At 43.8% G+C, this 23,202-nt stretch overlaps 1 protein-coding gene and 1 pseudogene across 3 annotated transcripts in view; one reads left to right on the top strand and one right to left on the bottom strand.

Annotated features, from left to right (window-relative positions):
* The window catches only part of LOC135055109 (rap1 GTPase-GDP dissociation stimulator 1-A-like), a 222,318-nt gene that overhangs the window by 23,564 nt on the left and 175,552 nt on the right, over positions 1-23,202 (bottom strand). For all 3 annotated transcript variants that reach the window (XM_063958766.1, XM_063958765.1, XM_063958764.1), the window contains 4 exons: positions 16,224-16,349; positions 14,530-14,669; positions 13,627-13,753; positions 12,847-12,975 (listed from right to left, as the gene is read on the bottom strand). In XM_063958766.1, coding sequence (XP_063814836.1) covers positions 12,847-12,975; positions 13,627-13,753; positions 14,530-14,669; positions 16,224-16,349 — 522 coding nt within the window. The remainder of the gene's footprint in view (positions 1-12,846; positions 12,976-13,626; positions 13,754-14,529; positions 14,670-16,223; positions 16,350-23,202) is intronic.
* On the top strand, positions 22,102-22,220 carry LOC134896071 (5S ribosomal RNA; annotated as a pseudogene).

Consider the following 23,202-nt stretch of genomic DNA (forward strand, 5'->3'; position numbering starts at 1 on the left):
ACACAGAGCAGATAGAATGCCTACAGATACAGAGCTGGTACGCCACATAGCCAGTAGAGGAAAATCTTTTCGGTATCGATATACCTTAGGAAATAGGATTACTAGAGTTGGAGAGGTATCACCAGGATACTGTGCACATGTCATACAAACTGATACGTGCATTAGACAGATGGAAGAATTAGGGTCAGGAGATTTCACCTGGAAGGTTTGTAACATGGTCATGTCCTTCTCCGTCCCTTATGTTCTCCCCGATGACGCATATTTCACATGTGGGAGAAAGGCGTACAAGTGGCTAGCCCCAAACTCTGAAGGATTGTGTTATATTGGAAAAGTATTGCCTGAAGTGATGACTGTAACACATGACAAAATGAAAGACATACACCGTGGTGCCCAAGCTCCTTATACTCACACTCACTACGAGCACCTCGTTAAAAGACAACTGTCAGAAAGGTTAGAGCATCCGGCCTCTGATCTTATCCATGAATCCACCGGGATTCAGGTTCTGGTAGCGTTAGATTTCACTCGCACCGCTCGAGGTGTGATGAATTATAGATACATTTCCGCACTCGCCAATTTGTTAGATAATATCACTGAAATGTATGATGACACGTTTAGATACACTGGAAGAGAACTTCAAGCTTACAAAACAGAACTAGTTCAGCATAGGATGGTTCTTAATTATCTTACAACAGTAACAGGCGGATATTGTGTTACATTGGCAACACAGTACGGCATAAAGTGTTGCACGTATATCACAAATAGCACCGAGGATCCGGTAGAGGTCATAGACCAAAAGATGGACGATATTCTGCAATTAAAGTGGGAATTTCGTCGAAAACACAATCTCACCCTTGCTGCTGTAGGTAATGAGCTGACTGGTTGGGTGTCATGGTTGAACCCGCGAAATTGGTTCTCCGGTTTAGGAGACTGGGCTCAAGGAGTCATAATGGATGTTGGAAAGTTTCTCCTATGTATTTTGGGTGTCGTTATATCTATTGGATTGATATTTAGATGCGGGCAGGCTTTGATGAGGTGCAAGCAAAGTACGAAAGTGATGAGCTTAAGGAGTGAGGAAACTGTAATTAACCTGGATTTGATTTATGACCCAATGCTAGAAACCATGACGTAATGATGTAATGAGTATACGGTCCGTCTTTCACCCATTTCTATGTTTTCCTCCGAGGTACAAAGACCCACGTAGACGAAGGATTTGATGAGCCAAGGGGCCGACAACGGAAAGATGGAAAGAAGAAGAGCAGACGACCTGATATACAAGATTTTGATGGACAATGCCATGGGTACCCCAGTTTCCCTAGGAACTTTAAAATCACGCTAGCCCAACATTTTTTGTAAATCCATGGACGTTGTTTGCTTTACTCACGATTTATGAGCAAAAGCACAAAGAAGAAGACTCCAATCAACCGACACCAATCAAGACCCCAATCGACGAACGTACATTAACCTGACATAGAATATCATTGCATTTTTCGTAAGTGTTCTTTATCTTCATCTCTGCAACCCTCAGGTAATAACACACATAGTCGATAGGGAATACAGGCACAGATAGCAGCAACCACATACCCCCCCCATTCATGTATCATCAACTAAAATGTGCATCCCCATTTTGTTACAACTACAGCCGAAATGAGCTCGGTAAAGTTTGACAGCCCATCCACAGACCTGTACCACAGGATAAGAAGGAATTCAAATGTATACTTCGCAATACCTCGAAGCTTGATTTACCACACGTACGGCACGATGATACATGACCCTCCAAACATGGACTCATACACACATGCTCCTACTCTCTCACTAGGTCATACCCTTTTCACACCTACTCCTCTCTTCTTCCTTACCCCACCATGGAAATCAATTAACCCCTGACTTACATTTTTCTCCTTAAATATTTTGTGGCAGTTATTATTGACTGCCAAAGGGTGGACTGTCAAAGTCAGAAAAATGTCTTAGTGCACACTGCCATATTTGCACCGCACACTGGTCCGTGCTGCGCATGCGTACGCTCTCCCGTGGAAGCGCATACCCGCAATAGCGTGCACTCGCACGCGCAGTATGCGCATTTACGGTAGAGTTTATGTGATCGTAGCGTGCGACTCATTCGTTACAAAAGTTCACAATTAATGTAGTTTATAGATCATGTTCCCCTCAATAGTTTCTGTAAGTTTGGTTTAGATAGAATGTCCCTGAGCGGAGGAATCCCTCTTTGTATTGCACGAAGGGTCTAACAGGAGTCATACAGCAGTGTTTGGTACCCATCGGAAGAGTATTTAATTAGCAATATTCCGGTGTTGGTTTGGAGCGTATTAATCGCTCGTGCGAATAGTTATGGACATAAGAAGTTTATGTCCATTTCTATGATTTGCACATACTCAGGTATGCGGCGGGAAACCCAGTTCCCCACCCACCTGAGCTGTTGGAAATCGTCACAGCCCACCTGTATGAATCACCCTATGACCTTTTGTTATGATGCAGGGCCGAATTCCTTCGGCCAATGGACAATGGGATTGTAGGACCAGGAGATTGCATTGTGTGTGGAGCATAAATAGGCAGGCCGACCACATCCAGCTCTCACTCTCTCATCAACGGTTATCTGCTGATAATCGGGAGCTGGATATCGAGGCGCTGGCGATCATACCCTTTGTGCGTAAGTTCTCTCCGTAATCATTGTCTTTCTGTGAGCCAATTTCTCTCTCTCCCTCTGTGTCTATTTCTCTCTCTCTATTTTCTCTTTTCTCTCATATCTCCCCTAGACTAAACTTTATTGTATTGTATTGTATTGTATTAGATCAGGATAGTATTGTAGTTTATCCCCTAGTTAGGTGTTTGGTTAGGAAGTCTTTGTTATATTGTAGTGTATCATTTGTACTGTGTTACTCTTTTACAAGTATACTAGATATAATACAGATAATAGGCTTTGGAACCCTAAACAAGTATCTGTGTATTTTCTATAGTGTTAAGTGTTCACTTGAGCGTCGGTGACGTTCAATCAGCTTTGTAGTTAGTCAGGTTACACAAGGTTGCACTTACACCCTGTATTCACATTAAGATATATAGCGCATTACATTGTTAAAAGGTTTAAATATAAAGGTATTGTGCTGTGAGCGCCTGCACCGCTGGTGACCTCCTCGTGGTCTCGAGCGTACGCTACGCTACAGCGAATCATTCCCCTAGACATAATCAATAACGTGTCCTGTGATCACTGGGCCGTGAGCGAACGTGACGCTTGAGCGTCTCGCCTGCGGCTGAGCGATCGCTACGCAGATAGCGTACCATTACGGTACTTCTTAAGTAAACAGCGTACAGTGTTCTTAGCTTCATAAGGGTTGTTTATACGACAAAGGAATTTAGCATTGTCATAAGAAAGAGAGGAGTAAACACCATTCTCGTGGTTCCGGATTGGCCAAGACGAGCGTGGTACCCGGAACTTCAAGAGATGCTCTCAGAGGACCCGTGGCCTCTACCGCTCAGACAGGACCTGCTACAGCAGGGGCCCTGTCTGTTCCAAGACTTACCGCGGCTGCGTTTGACGGCATGGCGGTTGAACACCGGATCCTAAAGGAAAAGGGTATTCCGGAAGAAGTCATTCCTACGCTTATTAAGGCCAGGAAAGATGTTACGGCAAAGCATTATCACCGCATATGGCGGAAATATGTTGCATGGTGCAAGGCCAAAAAGGCCCCAACAGAGGAATTTCAACTAGGTCGATTTCTGCATTTCCTGCAAGCAGGAGTGAATATGGGCCTAAAACTAGGCTCCATTAAAGTACAGATCTCGGCTCTGTCGATTTTCTTTCAAAAAGAACTAGCTTCAGTACCTGAAGTTCAGACATTTGTGAAAGGAGTGCTGCATATTCAGCCCCCGTTTGTGCCTCCTGTGGCACCTTGGGATCTCAACGTGATGTTGAGTTTCTTAAAATCACATTGGTTTGAACTACTAAAAACCGTGGATCTGAAATATCTCACGTGGAAAGTGGTCAATGTTATTGGCCTTGGCTTCAGCCAGGCGAGTGTCAGAATTGGCGGCTTTATCATGTAAAAGCCCTTATCTGATTTTCCATATGGATAGGGCAGAATTGAGGACTCGCCCCCAATTTCTCCCTAAGGTGGTGTCAGCGTTTCACCTGAACCAGCCTATTGTGGTGCCTGCGGCTACTAAGGATTTGGAGGACTCCAAGTTGCTAGACGTTGTCAGGGCCCTGAAAATATATGTTTCCAGGACGGCTGGAGTCAGAAAATCTGACTCGCTGTTTATCCTGTATGCACCCAACAAGCTGGGTGCTCCTGCTTCTAAGCAGTCTATTGCTCGCTGGATTTGTAGTACAATTCAGCTTGCACATTCTGTGGCAGGCCTGCCACAGCCAAAATCTGTGAATGCCCATTCCACAAGGAAGGTGGGCTCATCTTGGGCGGCTGCCCGAGGGGTCTCGGCTTTACAACTTTGCCGAGCAGCTACTTGGTCAGGGGCAAACACGTTTGCAAAATTCTACAAATTTGATACCCTGGCTGAGGAGGACCTGGAGTTCTCTCATTCGGTGCTGCAGAGTCATCCGCACTCTCCCGCCCGTTTGGGAGCTTTGGTATAATCCCCATGGTCCTTACGGAGTTCCCAGCATCCACTAGGACGTCAGAGAAAATAAGAATTTACTCACCGGTAATTCTATTTCTCTTAGTCCGTAGTGGATGCTGGGCGCCCATCCCAAGTGCGGATTGTCTGCAATACTTGTAAATAGTTATTGTTAACTAAAGGGTTATTGTTGAGCCATCTGTTGAGAGGCTCAGTTGTTTTCATACTGTAAAACTGGATATAGTATCACGAGTTGTACGGTGTGATTGGTGTGGCTGGTAAGAGTCTTACCCGGGATTCTAAATCCTTCCTTATTATGTCAGCTCGTCCGGGCACAGTGTCCTAACTGAGGCTTGGAGGAGGGTCATAGTGGGAGGAGCCAGTGCACACCAGGTAGTCATAAATCTTTCTAGAGTGCCCAGCCTCCTTCGGAGCCCGCTATTCCCCATGGTCCTTACGGAGTTCCCAGCATCCACTACGGACTACGAGAAATAGAATTACCGGTGAGTAAATTCTTATTTTCTCGTAGTCCGTAGAGGATGCTGGGTGCCCGCCCAGCGCTTCGTTTTCCTGCAATTGTTACTTAGTTAAGTACTACATTGTTACTTCGTTGAGTACTGCATTCTTTCTTGGTTAAGTACTGTTGTTCAGCCGTTGCTGACTTGTTTCAAGCTGGTTAGCTTGGTTTTTCTGTTATGTGTGAGCTGGTGTGAATCTGACCACTATCTGAGTATTTCCTTCTCTCAATGTATGTCTGTCTCCTCGGGCACAGTTTCTAGACTGAGTCTGGTAGGAGGGGCATAGAGGGAGGAGCTAGCCCACACTATTAAACTCTTAAAGTGCCCATGGCTCCCAAGGGACCCGTCTATACCCCATGGTACTAATGTGGACCCTAGCATCCTCTATGGACTACGAGAAAAGGATTTACCGGTAGGTAATTAAAATCCTATTATTATTTACCAGTATAATAAAATAATCAAGTGAACTCCCGTAGCCACAGTAGGTTTGGATTTAGTGCCTGATTCAGAGAAGTACGCTACTGCAGCTGCAAGTGTGATTTTCTCCGCAATGCAACTGCAGATATCCGCAAGTGAATCTGTTACCCAGAAATTAAAAGAGAAGTCCACCGGAGCTACCGCAACTCATGCGCAATTGCATGCACATTCCCAGCTTATATTCAAGAACAAGAAACATTGAGCTGAAGGGTAAACCTATGGCTATGCAGACTGGAGCCGGCAGTAGTCACGCAGGTCTCATGTACAAAAGTATGTTAAGGCAAACACAGCCATGTGCCCCAAACACAGCCATGACTTGCCTGCATTTTAAGAACCACTCCCCGCTAACACCATTTCTCTAACGTCCTAAGTGGATGCTGGGGACTCCGTAAGGACCATGGGGGATAGCGGCTCCGCAGGAGACTGGGCACATCTAAAGAAAGCTTTAGGAATATCTGGTGTGCACTGGCTCCTCCCCCCATGACCCTCCTCCAAGCCTCAGTTAGATCTCTGTGCCCGAACGAGAAGGGTGCACACTAGGGGCTCTCCTGAGCTTCTTAGTGAAAGTTTTAGATTAGGTTTTTTATTTTCAGTGAGACCTGCTGGCAACAGGCTCACTGCATCGAGGGACTAAGGGGAGAAGAAGCGAACTCACCTGCGTGCAGAGTGGATTGGGCTTCTTAGGCTACTGGACATTAGCTCCAGAGGGACGATCACAGGCCCAGCTTGGATGGGTCCCAGAGCCGCGCCGCCGGCCCCCTTACAGAGCCAGAAGGCAGAAGAGGTCCGGAAAATCGGCGGCAGAAGACGTCCTGTCTTCAACAAGGTAGCGCACAGCACTGCAGCTGTGCGCCATTGCTCTCAGCACACTTCACACTTCGGTCACTGAGGGTGCAGGGCGCTGGGGGGGGGGGCGCCCTGAGACGCAATAAAAACACCTTGGATGGCAAAAAAAAAAAAAAATGCATCACATATAGCTCCTGGGCTATATGGATGCATTTAACCCCTGCCAGAATCCATAAAAAAGCAGGAGAAAAGTCCGCGAAAAAGGGGCGGAGCCTATCTCCTCAGCACACTGGCGCCATTTTCCCTCACAGCTCCGTTGGAGGGAAGCTCCCTGTCTCTCCCCTGCAGTCACTACACTACAGAAAGGGTTAAAAAAAGAGAGGGGGGCACTAATTAGGCGCAGTATTAACTATACAGCAGCTATAAGGGGAAAAACACTTATATAAGGTTATCCCTGTATATATATAGCGCTCTGGTGTGTGCTGGCAAACTCTCCCTCTGTCTCCCCAAAGGGCTAGTGGGGTCCTGTCCTCTATCAGAGCATTCCCTGTGTGTGTGCTGTATGTCGGTACTTTTGTGTCGACATGTATGAGGAGAAAAATGATGTGGAGACGGAGCAGATTGCCTGTAATAGTGATGTCACCCCCTAGGGGGTCGACACCTGAGTGGATGAACTGTTGGAAGGAATTACGTGACAGTGTCAGCTCTGTATAAAAGACAGTGGTTGACATGAGACAGCCGGCTACTCAGCTTGTGCCTGTCCAGACGTCTCATAGGCCGTCAGGGGCTCTAAAGCGCCCGTTACCTCAGATGGCAGATATAGACGCCGACACGGATACTGACTCCAGTGTCGACGGTGAAGAGACGAATGTGACTTCCAGTAGGGCCACACGTTACATGATTGAGGCAATGAAAAATGTTTTACACATTTCTGATAATACGAGTACCACCAAAAAAGGGGTATTATGTTCGGTGAGGAAAAACTACCTGTAGTTTTCCTGAATCTGAGAAATTAAATGAGGTGTGTGATGATGCGTGGGTTTCCTAATAACGATGGATAATTTCTAAAATGTTATTGGCATTATATCCTTTCCCGCCAGAGGTTAGGGTGCGTTGGGAAACACCCCCTAGGGGGGATAAAGCGCTCACACGCTTGTAAGGGCTCTACCTTCGCCTGAGATGGCCGCCCTTAAGGATCCTGCTGATAGAAAGCAGGAGGGTATCCTAAAAGGTATTTACACACATACTGGTGTTATACTGCGACCAGCAATCGCCTCAGCCTGGATGTGCAGTGCTGGGTTGGCGTGGTCGGATTCCCTGACTGAAAATATTGATACCCTAGATAGGGACAGTATATTTTTGCCTATAGAGCATTTAAAAGATGCATTTTTATATATGCGTGATGCACAGCGGAATATTTGCCGACTGGCATCAAGTCTAAGCGCGTTGTCCATTTCTACCAGTAGAGGGTTATGGACACGTCAGTGGTCAGGTGATGCGTATTCCAAACGGCATTTGGAAGTATTGCTTTATTAAGGGAGGAGTTATTTGGGGTCGGTCTTTCAGACCTGGTGGCCACGGCAACAGCTGGGAATTCCACGTTTGTACCCCAGGTCGCCTCTCAACATGAGAAGACGCTGTATTATCAGGCGCAGTCTTTTCGTGGACAAGCGGGCAAAAGGTTCCTCATTTCTGCCCCGTGACAGAGGGAGAGGAAAAAGGCTGCAGAAATCAGCCAGTTCCCAGGAACAGAAACCCTCTCCCGCCTCTGCCAAGCCCTCAGTATACGCTGGGGCTTTACAAGCAGAATCAGGCACGGTGGGGGGCCCGTCTCAATGAATTTCAGCGCGCAGTGGGCTCACTCGCAAGTAGACCCCTGGATCCTTCAGGTGATATCTCAGGGGTACAAATTAGAATTCGAGACGTCTCCCCCTCGCCGTTTCCTAAAGTAGGCTTTACCGATGTCTCCTTCTGACAGGGAGACAGTTTTGGAAGCCATTCACAAGCTGTATTCCCAGCAGGTGATAATCAAGATACCCCTCCTGCAACAGGGAACGGGGTATTATTCCACACTGTTGTGGTACCGAAGCCAGACGGCTCGGTGAGACCGATTCTAAATCTAAAATCTTTGAACACTTACGTACAGAGGTTCAAATTCAAGATTGAGTCACTCAGAGCAGTGATTGCGAACCTGGAAGAAGGGGACTACATGGTGTCTCTGGACATCAAGGATGCTTACCTTCATGTCAAAATTTACCCTTCTCACCAAGGGTACCTCAGGTTTATGGTACAGAACTGTCACTATCAGTTCAGACGCTGCCGTATGGATGGTACACGGCACCCCGGGTCTTTACCAAGGTAATGGCCGAAATGATGATATTCCTTCGAAGGAAGTGAATTTTAGTTATCCCTTCCTTGGACAATTCCCTGATAAGGGTAAGATCCAGGGAACAGTTGGAGGTCGGTGTAGCACTATCTCAGGTAGTGTTGCGGCAGCACGATTGGATTCTCAATATTCCAAAATCGCACCTGGTTCCGACGACGTGTCTTCTGTTCCTAGGGATGATCCTGGACACAGTCCAGAAAAAGGTGTTTCTCCCGGAGGAGAAAGCCAGGGAGTTATCCGAGCTAGTCAGGAACCTCCTAAAACCGAGCCAAGTCTCAGTGCATCAATGCACAAGGGTTCTGGGTAAAATGGTGGCTTCCTACGAAGCAATCCCATTCGGCAGATTCCACGCAAGAACTTTCCAGTGGGACCTGCTGGACAAATGGTCCGTATCGCATCTTCAGATGCATCAGCGGATAACCCTGTCACCAAGGACAAGGGTGTCCCTCCTGTGGTGGTTGCAGAGTGCTCATCTTCTAGAGGGCCGCAGATTAGGCATTCAGGACTGGGTCCTGGTGACCACTGATGCCAGCCTGCGAGGCTGGGGAGCAGTCACACAGGGAAGGAATATCCAGGGCTTATGGTCAAGCCTGGAGACATCACTTCACATAAATATCCTGAAGCTAAGGGACATTTACAATGCTCTAAGCTTAGCAAGACCTCTGCTTCAAGGTCAGCCGGTGTTGATCCAGTCGGACAACATCACGGCAGTCACCCACGTAAACAGACAGGGTGGCACAAGAAGCAAGAGGGCAATGGCAGAAGCTGCAAGGATTCTTCGCTGGGCGGAAAATCATGTGATAGCACTGTCAGCAGTATTCATTCCGGGAGTGGACAACTGGGAAGCAGACTTCCTCAGCACGACCTCCACCCGGGAGAGTGGGGACTTCACCCAGAAGTCTTCCACATGATTAAAAACTCGACAGGTATTGCGCCAGGTCCAGGGACCCTCAGGCAATAAGCTGTAGACGCTCTGGTAACACCGTGGGTGTACCAGTCAGGGTATGTGTTCCCTCCTCTGCCTCTCATACCCAAGGTACTGAGATTGATAAGATGGAGAGGAGTAAGCACTATATTCGTGGTTCCGGATTGGCCAAGAAGGACTTGGTAACCGGAACTTCAAGAGATGCTCACGGAGGATCCGTGGCCTCTACCTCTAAGAAGGGACCTGCTCCAGCAAGGACCCTGTCTGTTCCAAGACTTACCGCGGCTGCGTTTGACGGCATGGCGGTTGAACGCCGGATCCTGAAGGAAAAAGGCATTCCGGATGAAGTCATCCCTATCCTGATCAAAGCCAGGAAGGATGTAACCGCAAAAACATTATCACCGCAATTGGCAAAAATATGTTGCGTGGTGCGAGGCCAGTAAGGCCCGACGGAGGAAATTCAACTGGGTCGATTCCTACATTTCCTGCAAACAGGAGTGTCTATGGGCCTGAAATTGGGGTCCATTAAGGTTCAAATTTCGGCCCTGTCAATTTTCTTCCAAAAAGAACTAGCTTCAGTCCCTGAAGTTCAGACGTTTGTAAAAGGGGTACTGCATATACAGCCTCCTTTTGTGCCTCCAGTGGCACTTTGGGATCTCAATGTAGTTTTGGGTTCCAAAAGTCACATTGGTTTGAACCACTTAAATCTGTGGAGTTAAAATATCTCACATGGAAAGTGGTCATGCTGTTGGCCCTGGCCTGGGCCAGGCGCGTGTCAGAATTGGCGGCTTTATCCTGAAAAAGCCCTTATCTGATTTTCCATTCGGACAGGGCGGAATTGAGGACTCGTCCTCAGTTTCTCCCCAAGGTGGTTTCAGCGTCTCACCTGAACCAACCTATTAGTGGTGCCTGCGGCTACTAGGGACTTGGAGGCCTCCAAGTTGCTAGACGTTGTCAGTGCCCTGAAAATATATGTTTCCAGGACGGCTGGAGTCAGGAAATCTGACTCGCTGTTTATCCTGTATGCACCCAACAAGCTGGGTGCTCCTGCTTCTAAGCAGACTATTGCTCGTTGGATTTGTAGTACAATTCAGCTTGCACATTCTGTGGCAGGCCTGCCACAGCCAAAAATCTGTAAATGCCCACTCCACAAGGAAGGTGGGCTCATCTTGGGCGGCTGCCCGAGGGGTCTCGGCTTTACAACTTTGCCGAGCAGCTACTTGGTCAGGAGCAAATACGTTTGTAAAATTCTACAAATTTGATACCCTGGCTGAGGAGGACCTGGAGTTCTCTCATTCGGTGCTGCAGAGTCATCCGCACTCTCCCGCCCGTTTGGGAGCTTTGGTATAATCCCCATGGTCCTTACGGAGTCCCCAGCATCCACTTAGGACGTTAGAGAAAATAAGAATTTACTTACCGATAATTCTATTTCTCGTAGTCCGTAGTGGATGCTGGGCGCCCATCCCAAGTGCGGATTGTCTGCAATACTTGTACATAGTTATTGTTACAAAAATCGGGTTATTATTGTTGTGAGCCATCTTTCAGAGGCTCCTCTGTTATCATGCTGTTAACTGGGTTCAGATCACAGGTTATACGGTGTGATTGGTGTGGCTGGTATGAGTCTTACCCGGGATTCAAAATCCTTCCTTATTGTGTACGCTCGTCCGGGCACAGTATCCTAACTGAGGCTTGGAGGAGGGTCATGGGGGGAGGAGCCAGTGCACACCAGATATTCCTAAAGCTTTCTTTAGATGTGCCCAGTCTCCTGCGGAGCCGCTATCCCCCATGGTCCTTACGGAGTCCCCAGCATCCACTACGGACTACGAGAAATAGAATTATCGGTAAGTAAATTCTTATTTTTAACACCCCCAAACAGTCACTTCCTGTCAGTCACTTTGCGAAGGAGTCCTCATTTCGTGAAGGTTTGCAGCAGCACCATGACGCATACGCCATGCAAATGCAGCACATGCACAGTCTGCCGATATTCGCTCCGTTGTGTATAATGAGGGTAATTCCAAGTTGATCGCAGCAGGAATTTGGTTAGCAGTTGGGCAAAACCATGTGCACTGCAGGGGAGGCAGATATAACATGTGCAGAGAGAGTTAGATTTGGGTGTGGTGTGTTCAATCTGCAATCTAAATTGCAGTGTAAATATAAGCAGCCAGTATTTACCCTGCACAGAAACAAAATAACCCACCCAAATCTAACTCTTTCTGCACATGTTATATCTGCCTCCCCTGCAGTGCACATGGTTTTACCCAACTGCTAAAAAATTTCCTGTTGCGATCAACTTGGAATTACCCCCAATATCGCCTCTGCATACTTCTAAATCAGACCCATAGTAATATTGAGAATACATTCTCCTCTATGTAGCAAACCACTAGCAGCCATGTGTGAAAAATGCCAGTCTATGTGGGGGCAGAAACACCGCACTGATTTAGAACAATTTCCATTAATTTTAGATTGATGGTAGTCGATGGAAAACAACTATTAGTAAATATACCCCTATCCATCACTATCTCTGGGTATTTTAATGGGATTTATACCCATTTGGCTGGTGTAATAACTACTTATATTCTGTGAGAAGTTATATTTTTTGGCACAGCAATTGTGACAGCTGGAACTTTGCAGTTAATTACAGTAGTGAGAATTATTCACTGACAATACTGACTATATCCTCATCTACTGTGCCTATGGAAGTTCACTTTATTATTTGGTGAATGTTTCATGTTGGGTATAGCATGTGTTTATGACTGAGTGATATACTTATGGTTTTATAAAATAAAATTGTGATACTTTTTGCATCACCGTTATTCATTTATGACTACAGTATGTTGGAGCGCAGTGTAATTTCTATAATTGCTGTTCTTTGGGTTGGTTACCTTCACACAGCTGCCGAATATAGGTAACTGAAACGATCTCCCTCTCAGCACCTGAGATACACTGTTGTCAACAGAATATGGGGTCTATTTACTAAGCCGTGGACAGAGATGAAGTACCAGCCAATCAGCTCCTAATTGTCATTTTTTAAACCAAGCCTGTTACATGGCAGTTAGAAGCTAATTGGCTGGTATTTTTTCTCCGTCCACTTTATCTCCATCCAAAGCTTTGTAAATAGACCCCTTAGTCACTGTAGGTAAAACAAGATAGTCAGATATTACAACTACTGATACCTGAGTCTAGGAGGCTGCACAATAGGCCCATTGAATTGTATTTCACCTCTGGTCCCATAGACTCGTCCTGCAGCACTTTGTGCAAGATCAACACCAATTCAGACTCTTTAAAGACTTCTTGTAATATGTCTGCAATTAGAACGTCTTAAACTCCATGACATAAAAGTGGAATTTGATACATAACCTTCCTTCACCAAATATGTTTAAACTTTTAAAGTAGTTTATTAATTTATATTTATGGATGTTATGCTTATTGAAAGAAATAAAATTACAATTAAATATATTTTTAAAAGTTATGGGGAAGAATTCTGTATTCAGTTGTTAAATGACATATCTTATGATTATACACAAGATGGCAGCTTAAAGATGGGAGTTGTTGGTTTGTAAATGACTAGACATGCCTGTACTAGATAGCTATAATTAGATGAGAACTTTGTTTTTTGTAGATTTGAGTGTTACAGCTTGTGTATCAAATATTGAGTGTGATTTTAATAGATTACTCTTTATATTCTATAATCAATGTTTAGTCATGTACATATGCTGTTAAAATATATTGGGGAAGATGCATCAAGTTTTGGAGAGCGATAATGTACCGTCCAATCAGCTTCTTAATTTTTTAAAACACAGTCTGTAAAAAGACAGAAGCTGATTGGTTGGTACTTTGTCTGTCTCCAAAGCCTGATACATCTGCCCGATTGCCTTATCTCATTAGACAGTGCATTGTGTTGTCTAATAAATTAATATCAGTTTAGCCTCATTGATTGTGATATTTTACTTTACCAAGGTTGATTGCTGAGGCGATGGCCAAAGCGATAAGTGCTTCATTTTGCATTATTGCATGCTCGCTAGTTGTCATTGATACCAGATGCTTCACTCCTTTGGCCTTCTGAATAGCCTTCACGACTTCCTGTGAGTACCAAAGAAAACGTTTTTAAATCTACTGATAAACAGTATATGGTTTATTTTCACTTTATTTCCTTTGAAACACTGAAATATTTGGAAAAGTTGGTAATAGGCAGTTACTAACAGAAAATGTTACCTGAACTTGAAGAGCAGCTTAAAGGAAAGAGACAGGGGAAGATGTATGAAACCTTGGAGATCTTTGAATGCCAATGTTTCAAAAGCATTAGATCGGGTACACAGTTGGCCAATGGTTCGCCATCCAGCCGACCCGCAGACCAATCTAATGTTTGGTAAAGTTTACGCACAAACAATCTTGTGTATACACACTTGCCAATTGTCCGCCCAATATGTCTAGCCAGCAGACCCATTTGAATATACCCGCCCACTTGTGCCGTCATATTCAACGGATGCGGCGACCTATTACACGGTCGTTAGGTCGTCTGTACACGCATGCAGATGTACCGATATATCCACATAATATGTATGGGCATCGGCTGTGCTGCAGGGCTGACCTGATATGTCTGTGAAAGATCCTGTTCACAGACATATAGGCTGTACACACGGACAGATGCACTTACTTTAGCGATATATCGTTCGTCGCTGTACAAATGACGTTAGAATTCAATTAAATCTACATGAATGACTAGCTATATTTTTTATGGGTATCTTTAATATATGTTTACAGTAAACAAATGGTAGTAAATGTCATCAATAATGCAGGCATATTTGTACAATTCAGTGTTTGTTTGGCCTCCTTATATTTGGAAGTTAATATCATACTTGAGACTTGCTGTGTCGTAAGAGTGATGCCAAGAGACGATTTGCTTCTCCTCGTACACCAACGTGGTCCTTAGCTTCACACCACTGCACCAGTCTGTCCAATAGCTTGGAATCCTGACCCAGAATCCTAGCCGTGTCCGCTTTACATACAGTATGAAGAATGCAAAATGTGGTGTTTTTATTATAGCAGTCATTGGTAAAAACAATAAAAAAAAATTCAATGTTTTTGTCCGATAAGCTCATAAGACGGGAAAACGTGTACATTTCAAGTTTGTTTAGATGTAGTTTTCATTTAAAGGACTAATTCCTATTGAATATGTACAAATATATCTACGCAGGCATATTAAAATGTATATAGGGCAGGTACAAGTACACAGATATTCAATCAATTTGTCTGAATGACAGATTTTGTCCATTTTCAGTGTTTGGGAGCAAATGGTGGATTGTCATTTGCTCTCATCCATTTCCAGATTTTCATGCCAGCCAGCCAGATCTGGCAGATAATCTGCCACATACAGTAATGGTATGGCCTATGCTCCGCTTTAGAAAAAGTGATTGTATAGATATACTGTAAACTAATGTTCCAACTAACAATGTAGAGCCACTGTTTGCAGTGTGCCAAACAAATAACTTACTAATAAGCATCTTAGATGTCTTTTTATACCTGTATCTTCTTGACATACTTTACAATAAATCATCTAAGAAAATTTTTCCTACTGGAACTTTATTCCTGGCTGTTTTCTATTAATTTATACCCTCTAAAAAAAGGATTACCTCGTTTCAAAATGTAAGAGATGCTCATCATGCTGTTATAGCAAATTAAAATGAGACTGCACAAAAAATCATAACTATGCTGATGAGCTGTATGATTGTAAAAGATGAATATACATTCTGTCAAGTCATACTCTAATACACTTATTTATCACAATGTTTTTTGCAGTATTTATAATATTCAGCTGGTCACTAAATATTTTTTTCTAAAAACATCAGAGTTAATTCAGCTGAAAGCACTGTGTAGGATAATCGGTCGGAACGCTGGCACCTCACGGGCGACAACATTGCACTCTTTCCTTTTTACCCCAAAGAAGTCCACGTGAAAATGTGCCATGTTGGGGTACCGTAATGCTCAATGATGTGTGCAGACGCACACTGCCAAAAATGTCACCGTCCCAACAATGTTTAGTAATTAACAGATGAGTTGGAATGAAACTGACAATTAGGGATGTTTTAAAAAAAATTGCAACTTGAACTTTTTCTTAATTGCTATTTGATGTTTTTATGTCACCAAATTGCTTTAAAACCATAAATATATATATATATATATATATATATATATATATATAGAGGAGAAGGTAGTGGCGGCACTCAGAGTCTTTCACAATATGGTAAATCAAACCAAATAGTGCATTTATTGTCAATAAATGCACTATTTGCTTTGATTTACCCTATTGTGAAAGACTCTGAGTGCTGCCACTACCTTCTCCTCTGCATATTGGGGCTACCATACCCCTAGGAGGGCACCAGAGCGATACCCCTACGGGGACAGCGGAGTGCCGGGCTGTTTCTATGGATATATATATATATATATATATATATACACACACACACATATATATCATAGAATTTATTATTTTGTTGTGGTTTTGATGTTTTCCAACACAAATATATGCAGTGTGACTGTCTTCTTGCTATACCTTGGCCATCAGTCAGCATTCTTAAAGTCCCCAGGAGCTTGAACTGAACCGGCGGCATCTCTGATCTCAGCAGCATCTGAATTCTGTCTGCCACCCCTTCCTCCAGCATTTTCACTTTGTTCATCACTGCGAACAAGACATATTATATAAAAAAACATTTCCTCTTAAAAGCTATGTTTCTATATTTAAGTATTATTAATATTTATTTACAATAGGGTAAGTATGTGAAAAGTATAGATATAGGAATTAAGGCAAAACAATGCTTCTTTGGAGACACTTTGGATATATGGTCCATACTCTCATACCTCATAAGTGTCCTGAATCGTGGTCCTCAAAGGAAACATGTCTTATGGAAAAATAAAGGAAATCCCTTGGCATAAACCAAAATAAGTGATACATTAAGGAGTAACTGAGGTCATTTAATAGCTCACCTTAATAAGACATTTGATTTATTACATTTCCTACAAAAAATTTCACATCCTATTTCAGTATTAAATATTCATACAATTGAAAATAAAAATTTTAGAATCCTCTATTGTTGTAACATCACATTATAATGTAAAAGAGCAAGGTGCAAACACAGGCTGAATGGAAAGAACAGGCTTCAGCAGTCCTGATCTGATCAGCGCTATCACAGAGGTTGAAACGGGGCCAAATGAATGGCCACATACTGTTGACCTGGGGCTGGAAATGTTCAAGGGCCTATTGTAAAAAGAGGCTGAGCTATGGCCAGTGCAATGTGGGCATGTCCACTCCCTACACCATCAACCCTAAAGTCACCCTAAGTACATAAAAGTATAAGAATTGTATAATTTTGTGAGAAAAATACAAATATAATTTGAAAACATGATTTATGGACGACTGTGTGATCATAATGCTGCCATGATGGGTTTAGTATGAAATACCTACAATCAAAATCCCGACAACAATTGACTGATGGTCAAAATCCCGACATTTAAAATACCGACAAGGTCAAAATACTGACATTTAAAATACAGACAAGGTCAAAATACAGACATTTAAAATGTCGACAGGTCAAAAAGTCAACACAAGTTTTTCTTTTTTTTTGTGTATGTTGACATAGGTCAGCATGGATACCGCATCCACTTGCATGGCTCGCACACTGCGCTCGGCACACTATTATAGTCCCCCTCCAGGTCCACTGGGATGGTAAAGTATGGACAAGTTGGTTTCAATGAAAAAATCATGTTGACTTTTTGATCTGTCGACATTTTAAATGTTGCTATTTTGACCTTGTCTGTATTTTAAAAGTCGGTATTTTGACCATGTTGGGATTTTGAACTTATCAGCATTTTGACCGTCTGTCAATGGTTGTCAGGATTTTGACCGTCAGGATTTTGATTGTATGTAAATTAACCGCATCCCGTCATGATGACGGTCCTGTTTTTATGTGGAGGCTTGAGGCTATAGTCCTATCCACCCCACTGTCAATCTGGCCCTGGGGTGTAAGACGTTACTAGATGTTTCTCTTTGTAGTCATATGTAAGCAGTAATGCCACTACTGTAGTTGCTTATTTAGGGCCTGGTTCAGAGGTGGACATTGCTGTGTCTGCTGTTGCTGGAGTTGCAGCTTCCTACATAAATGTACTTATACAGAAGTATAAAAGATAACATACAGATTTGTTTACATTCTTTTCATGCATGCAACACTCCAGTAAAGGAGAATGACAAATTGCAGCCCTTTTGAAAGTTGATTTTCCCATAGAGTGCACATACTGTACATCGTTTAAACTGAAGGGAAAATCAAGTATTGGTCCCTATGGAAACTTCTTGTTTCCATTCTCACATTTTCCCATGTATTAAACTTCATTGTGCATAAAATAGAGCCTTGCTCTGTTCTTCATTCAGAGTTAACAGTGAGCATAAGCTCTTAATGTGAGGAATAAAAGCCTGCCACTGTCAATAAAAAAAAAAAAAAAAAAATCTTGGAATAGGATGTATTCATAAGCTCCCTGCTATAAAAATATTATTACCTAACATAATAATACATTGCCATTTAGGCCTTACTCAGGGTATCCAGATGATAGATAGTGACTAGTTAGACCAGGGGTGGGAAATTATTTAAGATGGGGGGGCCACCGAACAGTTTTCAATGAATATCGGAGGGCCGCTTCCCCCTCTTCCTTTCCTTTCCGCATTATGGGAGAGATGTACTAAGTTTTATCGCATATTAATAATGGGGACAGGCAAAAATAAACATCAAATGTATAAAAACCACTATAAGCCAGTATTAAAAAAAACAAACAAAAGAAAACAGAACAGTGCTGAAAACAAAGACACAGCATCCAGTATCATGCTGTTATTGATAATATTAGCAGCTCCACTCTCTTTCTGGACACAGTTACCAGCTTCTCTCCCCCCCCCCCCCCATGAAAATGGTTGACATAAAAAAGGTAGACAGGTTTTTTTTTAAATAAATTTTATATGTTTTTAGATTTTTTCATACCCTCTCTATCCATGTCGGCATAGAGTTGGCTATAAACCTTGTGGCGAGCGCAGCGAGCAGATGCCTTTTTACAATTAGGTGTCCCAGATGACATGACTATCCATACGAACCCCAAAAATGCTAAAAAAAATTGTCTACCTTTTGACCATGTTGACCTTTTGTACTATCTAATGTGCTCTGTTGACTGTCTAACTAGACACTGTCTATTTTACCACACCCTTATTCAGAGGGAGACCGCGACCATCAAAACCTGCACCAGCGCTGTGGCAGGAGCAGTCTCTCCAACTGAATATGGCATCCTGTGTGAATGCTTCATTATCTTTGTGTGCAACTGATTTCAGCAACACCAACTACCAATAACACATAGTGGGGTCTATTTACTAAGCCTTGGAGAGAGATAAAGTGGACAGAGATATAGGGGTCTATTTAAAAAGTCTTAGATGGAAATAAGTGGATGGAGATAAAGTGCCAACCAACCAGCTCCTGTCATTTTTCAAACACAGCCTATAACATGGCAGTTAGGAGCTGATTGACTGGTACTTTGTCCACTTTCTCTCTTACCAAGTGTTAGTAAGTAGACCACAATGTCTCCTTATGTCTTTTTTAGCTATCCTCCCAGTCACCGTCTGGGACCACCCCATATTTTTCTGATATAGTCTGTCCAAATCTGTATTGCGACCCTGTATGTACAAAATCAGCACACATGCACGGTGTGACTGAGATGCGTGCGCAGAAGAAAAAACAATGTCCGTTTTGTGTATATTTGCATAGCATGTGACTCTGAATAAGCACTTTAATATTCACTTAAGGAATTGCCTGTAGAGGCTTCATTTAAGTCAGATTGTGAATTGTAAATTAACTAGTTTGACGGAACAACATAATAGTAATGTCAGTGCTGGCAGCCCTGTGCGCCCCCGAACGGAGTAACACTTGAATTGCTCCGTTGGGTGCCATCTAGTGGCTGCTGGTGTGCAAAACAATTGAATTCCCCCATTTAGGTGACAAGCAGCATTAGCCTTTTATTATATAGGATAGGTGTGTTTGAATAGGGCACATATTGTTTTCATTTATTTCTCTTACGTCCTAGTGGATACTGGGGTCTTGTACATTAGTACCATGGGGTATAGATCGGGTCCACTGGAGCCTGGCACTTTAAAACATTTAGTGTGTGTATGTGTGTGCTGGCTCCTCCACTCTATGCCCCTCCTACCAGACTCAGTTTAGAAAAATGCGCCCAAGGAGCCAGGTGCATTTCTCTGGAGCGCCAGAGATTTTTCTTTTAATTTTAATTTAGTTTTTCTCCAGCAGGGTCCACAGGTTATCCACAGGATAACAATGGGATATGATGGAGCGACAGCGGATTGGCAACAAACGATCACAAGCTTCCCAGGATGCAACGGGCCCGTCCATATATCCCCGCCCACTGGCTCAGGCAAATCAGTTTTTTGTTTGGTGCGGCAGGAGCCGGACCATGGTCAGAGGGCTGCTGTTCTATGGCAGCCCTAAGCGTTCTTATTTTATTTTGATAGTCTTACTATGTTTTTGAGTGATCTTTCTTAACAGTGTCTTATACGCATATTGGAAAGAGTCGCTCCAACAACTCTCCGCCAGGTCGCAACAATGCTTACCCATGTGTACAGTGTTGTCTCAGCGGGCATCTGTGTCGGATATACTAGCAGGTCCAGCAGACGTTACCAGGCTGTGGCCGGAGCACGGGGAGAAGGTAAGGCATCTGTTCCCCGTAGTCGGGGAATACAGACACAGCCGCACTGTATTGGAAGGAGACTACCAAACAGTAGCTGACGCGCCGCCACCACGGTTGCTCCAGCGCTAGGCCTTAGGGATCATAAAGCACCAGGAATAGTATGAGGTTGCGATCCCTAGGGTTGATGTCAGCGGTGGGGAGTTAGACGCTCTCCTGGTCGCCCCTCCCCCCAGTTCATGATCAGTTTTCGCGAGTATCCCGCCATGAACTGTTGTTTCACTTCCATCTCAGACGCTACCACGAGGGGTCTCGGTCGCAGCATAGGCCGCTGCGTCTGTGTTCACTAAGCGCTACCGCGAGGAGACCCGGTTGCAATACAGGCATCTGTATGGCTGGTGCGTCTGTATGCACAGTGCGTCTGTGTTCACTAAAAGTTCCCGGAGTGGCGGTGTACACTAGTAGCGTCTGGATCCACTCTGCGTTCGCTAACGTATTGATCGATCTGGGAAGTGAGGTGAGTCTCCCTGTATCCCACTCTACTGAGTACGGGTTATACAGCACTAAATTTCTATCTGCTTTTGTCAGTATGAATAGTTAAATTTAAGTGCCTATTGCATGAGTCTGTGTACATTACTGTGGTTTTCTTCGCATTGCGTCTGAATACGTTAAGATCTGTATAAAACAGAATTCAGTAATATGTACTCCTACATACCTTGAAATGTGTTCGTAGTTGATTATGTGCTCATATGACTAATATATAACATGTGACTGACTGCTAGTGTGATTGCTGACTTTTATATATGTTCGTCAGTTGGTCTTCTGATCCCCAATGCGGGTGCATAGGTAAGGATCAGATTGATATCACTTTAGAACGATAAAGTGGTTACAGTCACAAATTGTGTAGTACACTGTGAAAGTGCTGATTTTTTATCATGTCTAAGAGCAGCAAAAGTGACGAGAGTACACTTACAGTAACACCAACACTCAATATCATGTTGTCTTGCAAAAACTGTTACCCTCTCTGATCTGATACAGGATGGTTTATGTGTAAAATGGTTTGCTTTTTAGCATAATACAAGGCAGATCCATGATCTACGTCAAGTACAGATAGATCCCCCTTGGGCGATGTTTGCACATACCTTGTCCAGTATAGCTGAAAGGTTAATTCCTACAGCGTCAATACCAGGAATAGGGTTCACTATTAACCCATACATGCAGCTCTCTACCTACGGTATCCCCAACAGCTTCTCCAATAAAACAAGCTGATAAACCGAGTGTAAATAAATCAACTGCACAGGCTACACATGATGATTCATCAGACGATGAAAGCTCTACATACTCTACTTCGGCATACAAAGAATAGGTAGAGGGTATCAGCTCAGTGAATATAGGTGAAATAATGAGAGCAGTAAAGGCCTTTCTGTCCTCCGAGGATCTGCAGAGCCTGTGTTAAAAATAAGGTACCTAGGTTTAAACATCCCAAAAAATAGGGCTCCATAGGTTCCCAGTAAATGGGATTCCAAATATCCTTTTCCAGCTGGGGACTGTTTAAAATAGGAAGTGCCTCCTAAGTAGATACGCATATTATTGATAGAGCGAAAATCTATATGGCCTTTGCCGTCAACATCAAAAGAGGGATGGTTTTCTAAAAACCATATTATCTCTGTCTGGGGCAGTCATAAGGCCAGCCATGACTTCACCTTGCAATCTACAGCCACACCACACTGGATAGGCCTAATCTCACTAGATCTTGGAAGCTAAGCAGTGTTGGGCCTGGTTAGTTCTTGGATGGGAGACCACCTTAGAATACCAGATGCTGTAGGTACACTGGGCTGAGGTACTGGAAGACAGGTTTTCAGCGCCTGCAAGGTAGCAAGAATCCCATATAGCTCATATGGACACTAATGTTCTAGGGCATCAGTATTAACAATAGCTGCTCGCAGAGCAGTTATGCTTACATACATGGAAAGCTGATTCAGAATCAAAGAAGGTTCTGGAAACTTTGTCTTTGGCTGAAAGTTTTTGTTTGGGAAGGAGTTAACAGATATTCTGGAGTCAGAAACAGACTCAAAGAAGGTCCCGTTTCCTGCCACATATAACCCCAAACCTAGGTGTCCGGTTGCAGCCTTGTCGGTCATAAAGGAACGTAACAGCCCCAATACAATAAGTTTGGTAAGGCAAATAAGCAAAGGCAACCAAAGGGCCAGCTTCCAAACCAGTGGATAAGCCATCAGCATGATGGTGCGGGCCTCCTTTTGGGGGACACCAAAAGGATATGGGGCTGACTTCTTCAGTTTGCACAGATCTGGTAGCAGTCTACACACAGATGCCTGGGTGCAAGAAGCGGTATCTCTAGGTTATGCTTACCCTTCTAAAAGCATCCTCCTCTAAGGTTTTTCTGTTCCAGTCCATCTCGGGTAGAGGCGAAGGACAGGGGTTTGCAAGAAGCAGTTCAGAAATTGCTTTTGCACAATAGGGACAGGGGTTTTTACTCCAAACGTGTTTGGATTCAGAAGGATCTTTTCACCCCATTCTCAAAATCCTAAACAGATAAGTTTGGGTACTACGGTTCACATGGAGACGTTGCGCTCCATAGTTTTTGCATGGAGCCATGAGATTACATGGTATCCCTGGATAGTCAGGATGCTTACCTACAGGTTCCTATAGCACTGTTCCATCAGTGTTATCTCAGGGTTCACCATCCTCCAGCAATATTTTCAGTTCCAACCATTAGCCCCCAGAGTATGTACCGAAATTATGATGATTATGGCAGCTTATCTACGCAAGAATGGGATAAGAAAATTGCC

This window comes from Pseudophryne corroboree, chromosome 3, assembly GCF_028390025.1.
Source record: "Pseudophryne corroboree isolate aPseCor3 chromosome 3, aPseCor3.hap2, whole genome shotgun sequence".
Lineage (NCBI taxonomy): Eukaryota > Metazoa > Chordata > Amphibia > Anura > Myobatrachidae > Pseudophryne > Pseudophryne corroboree.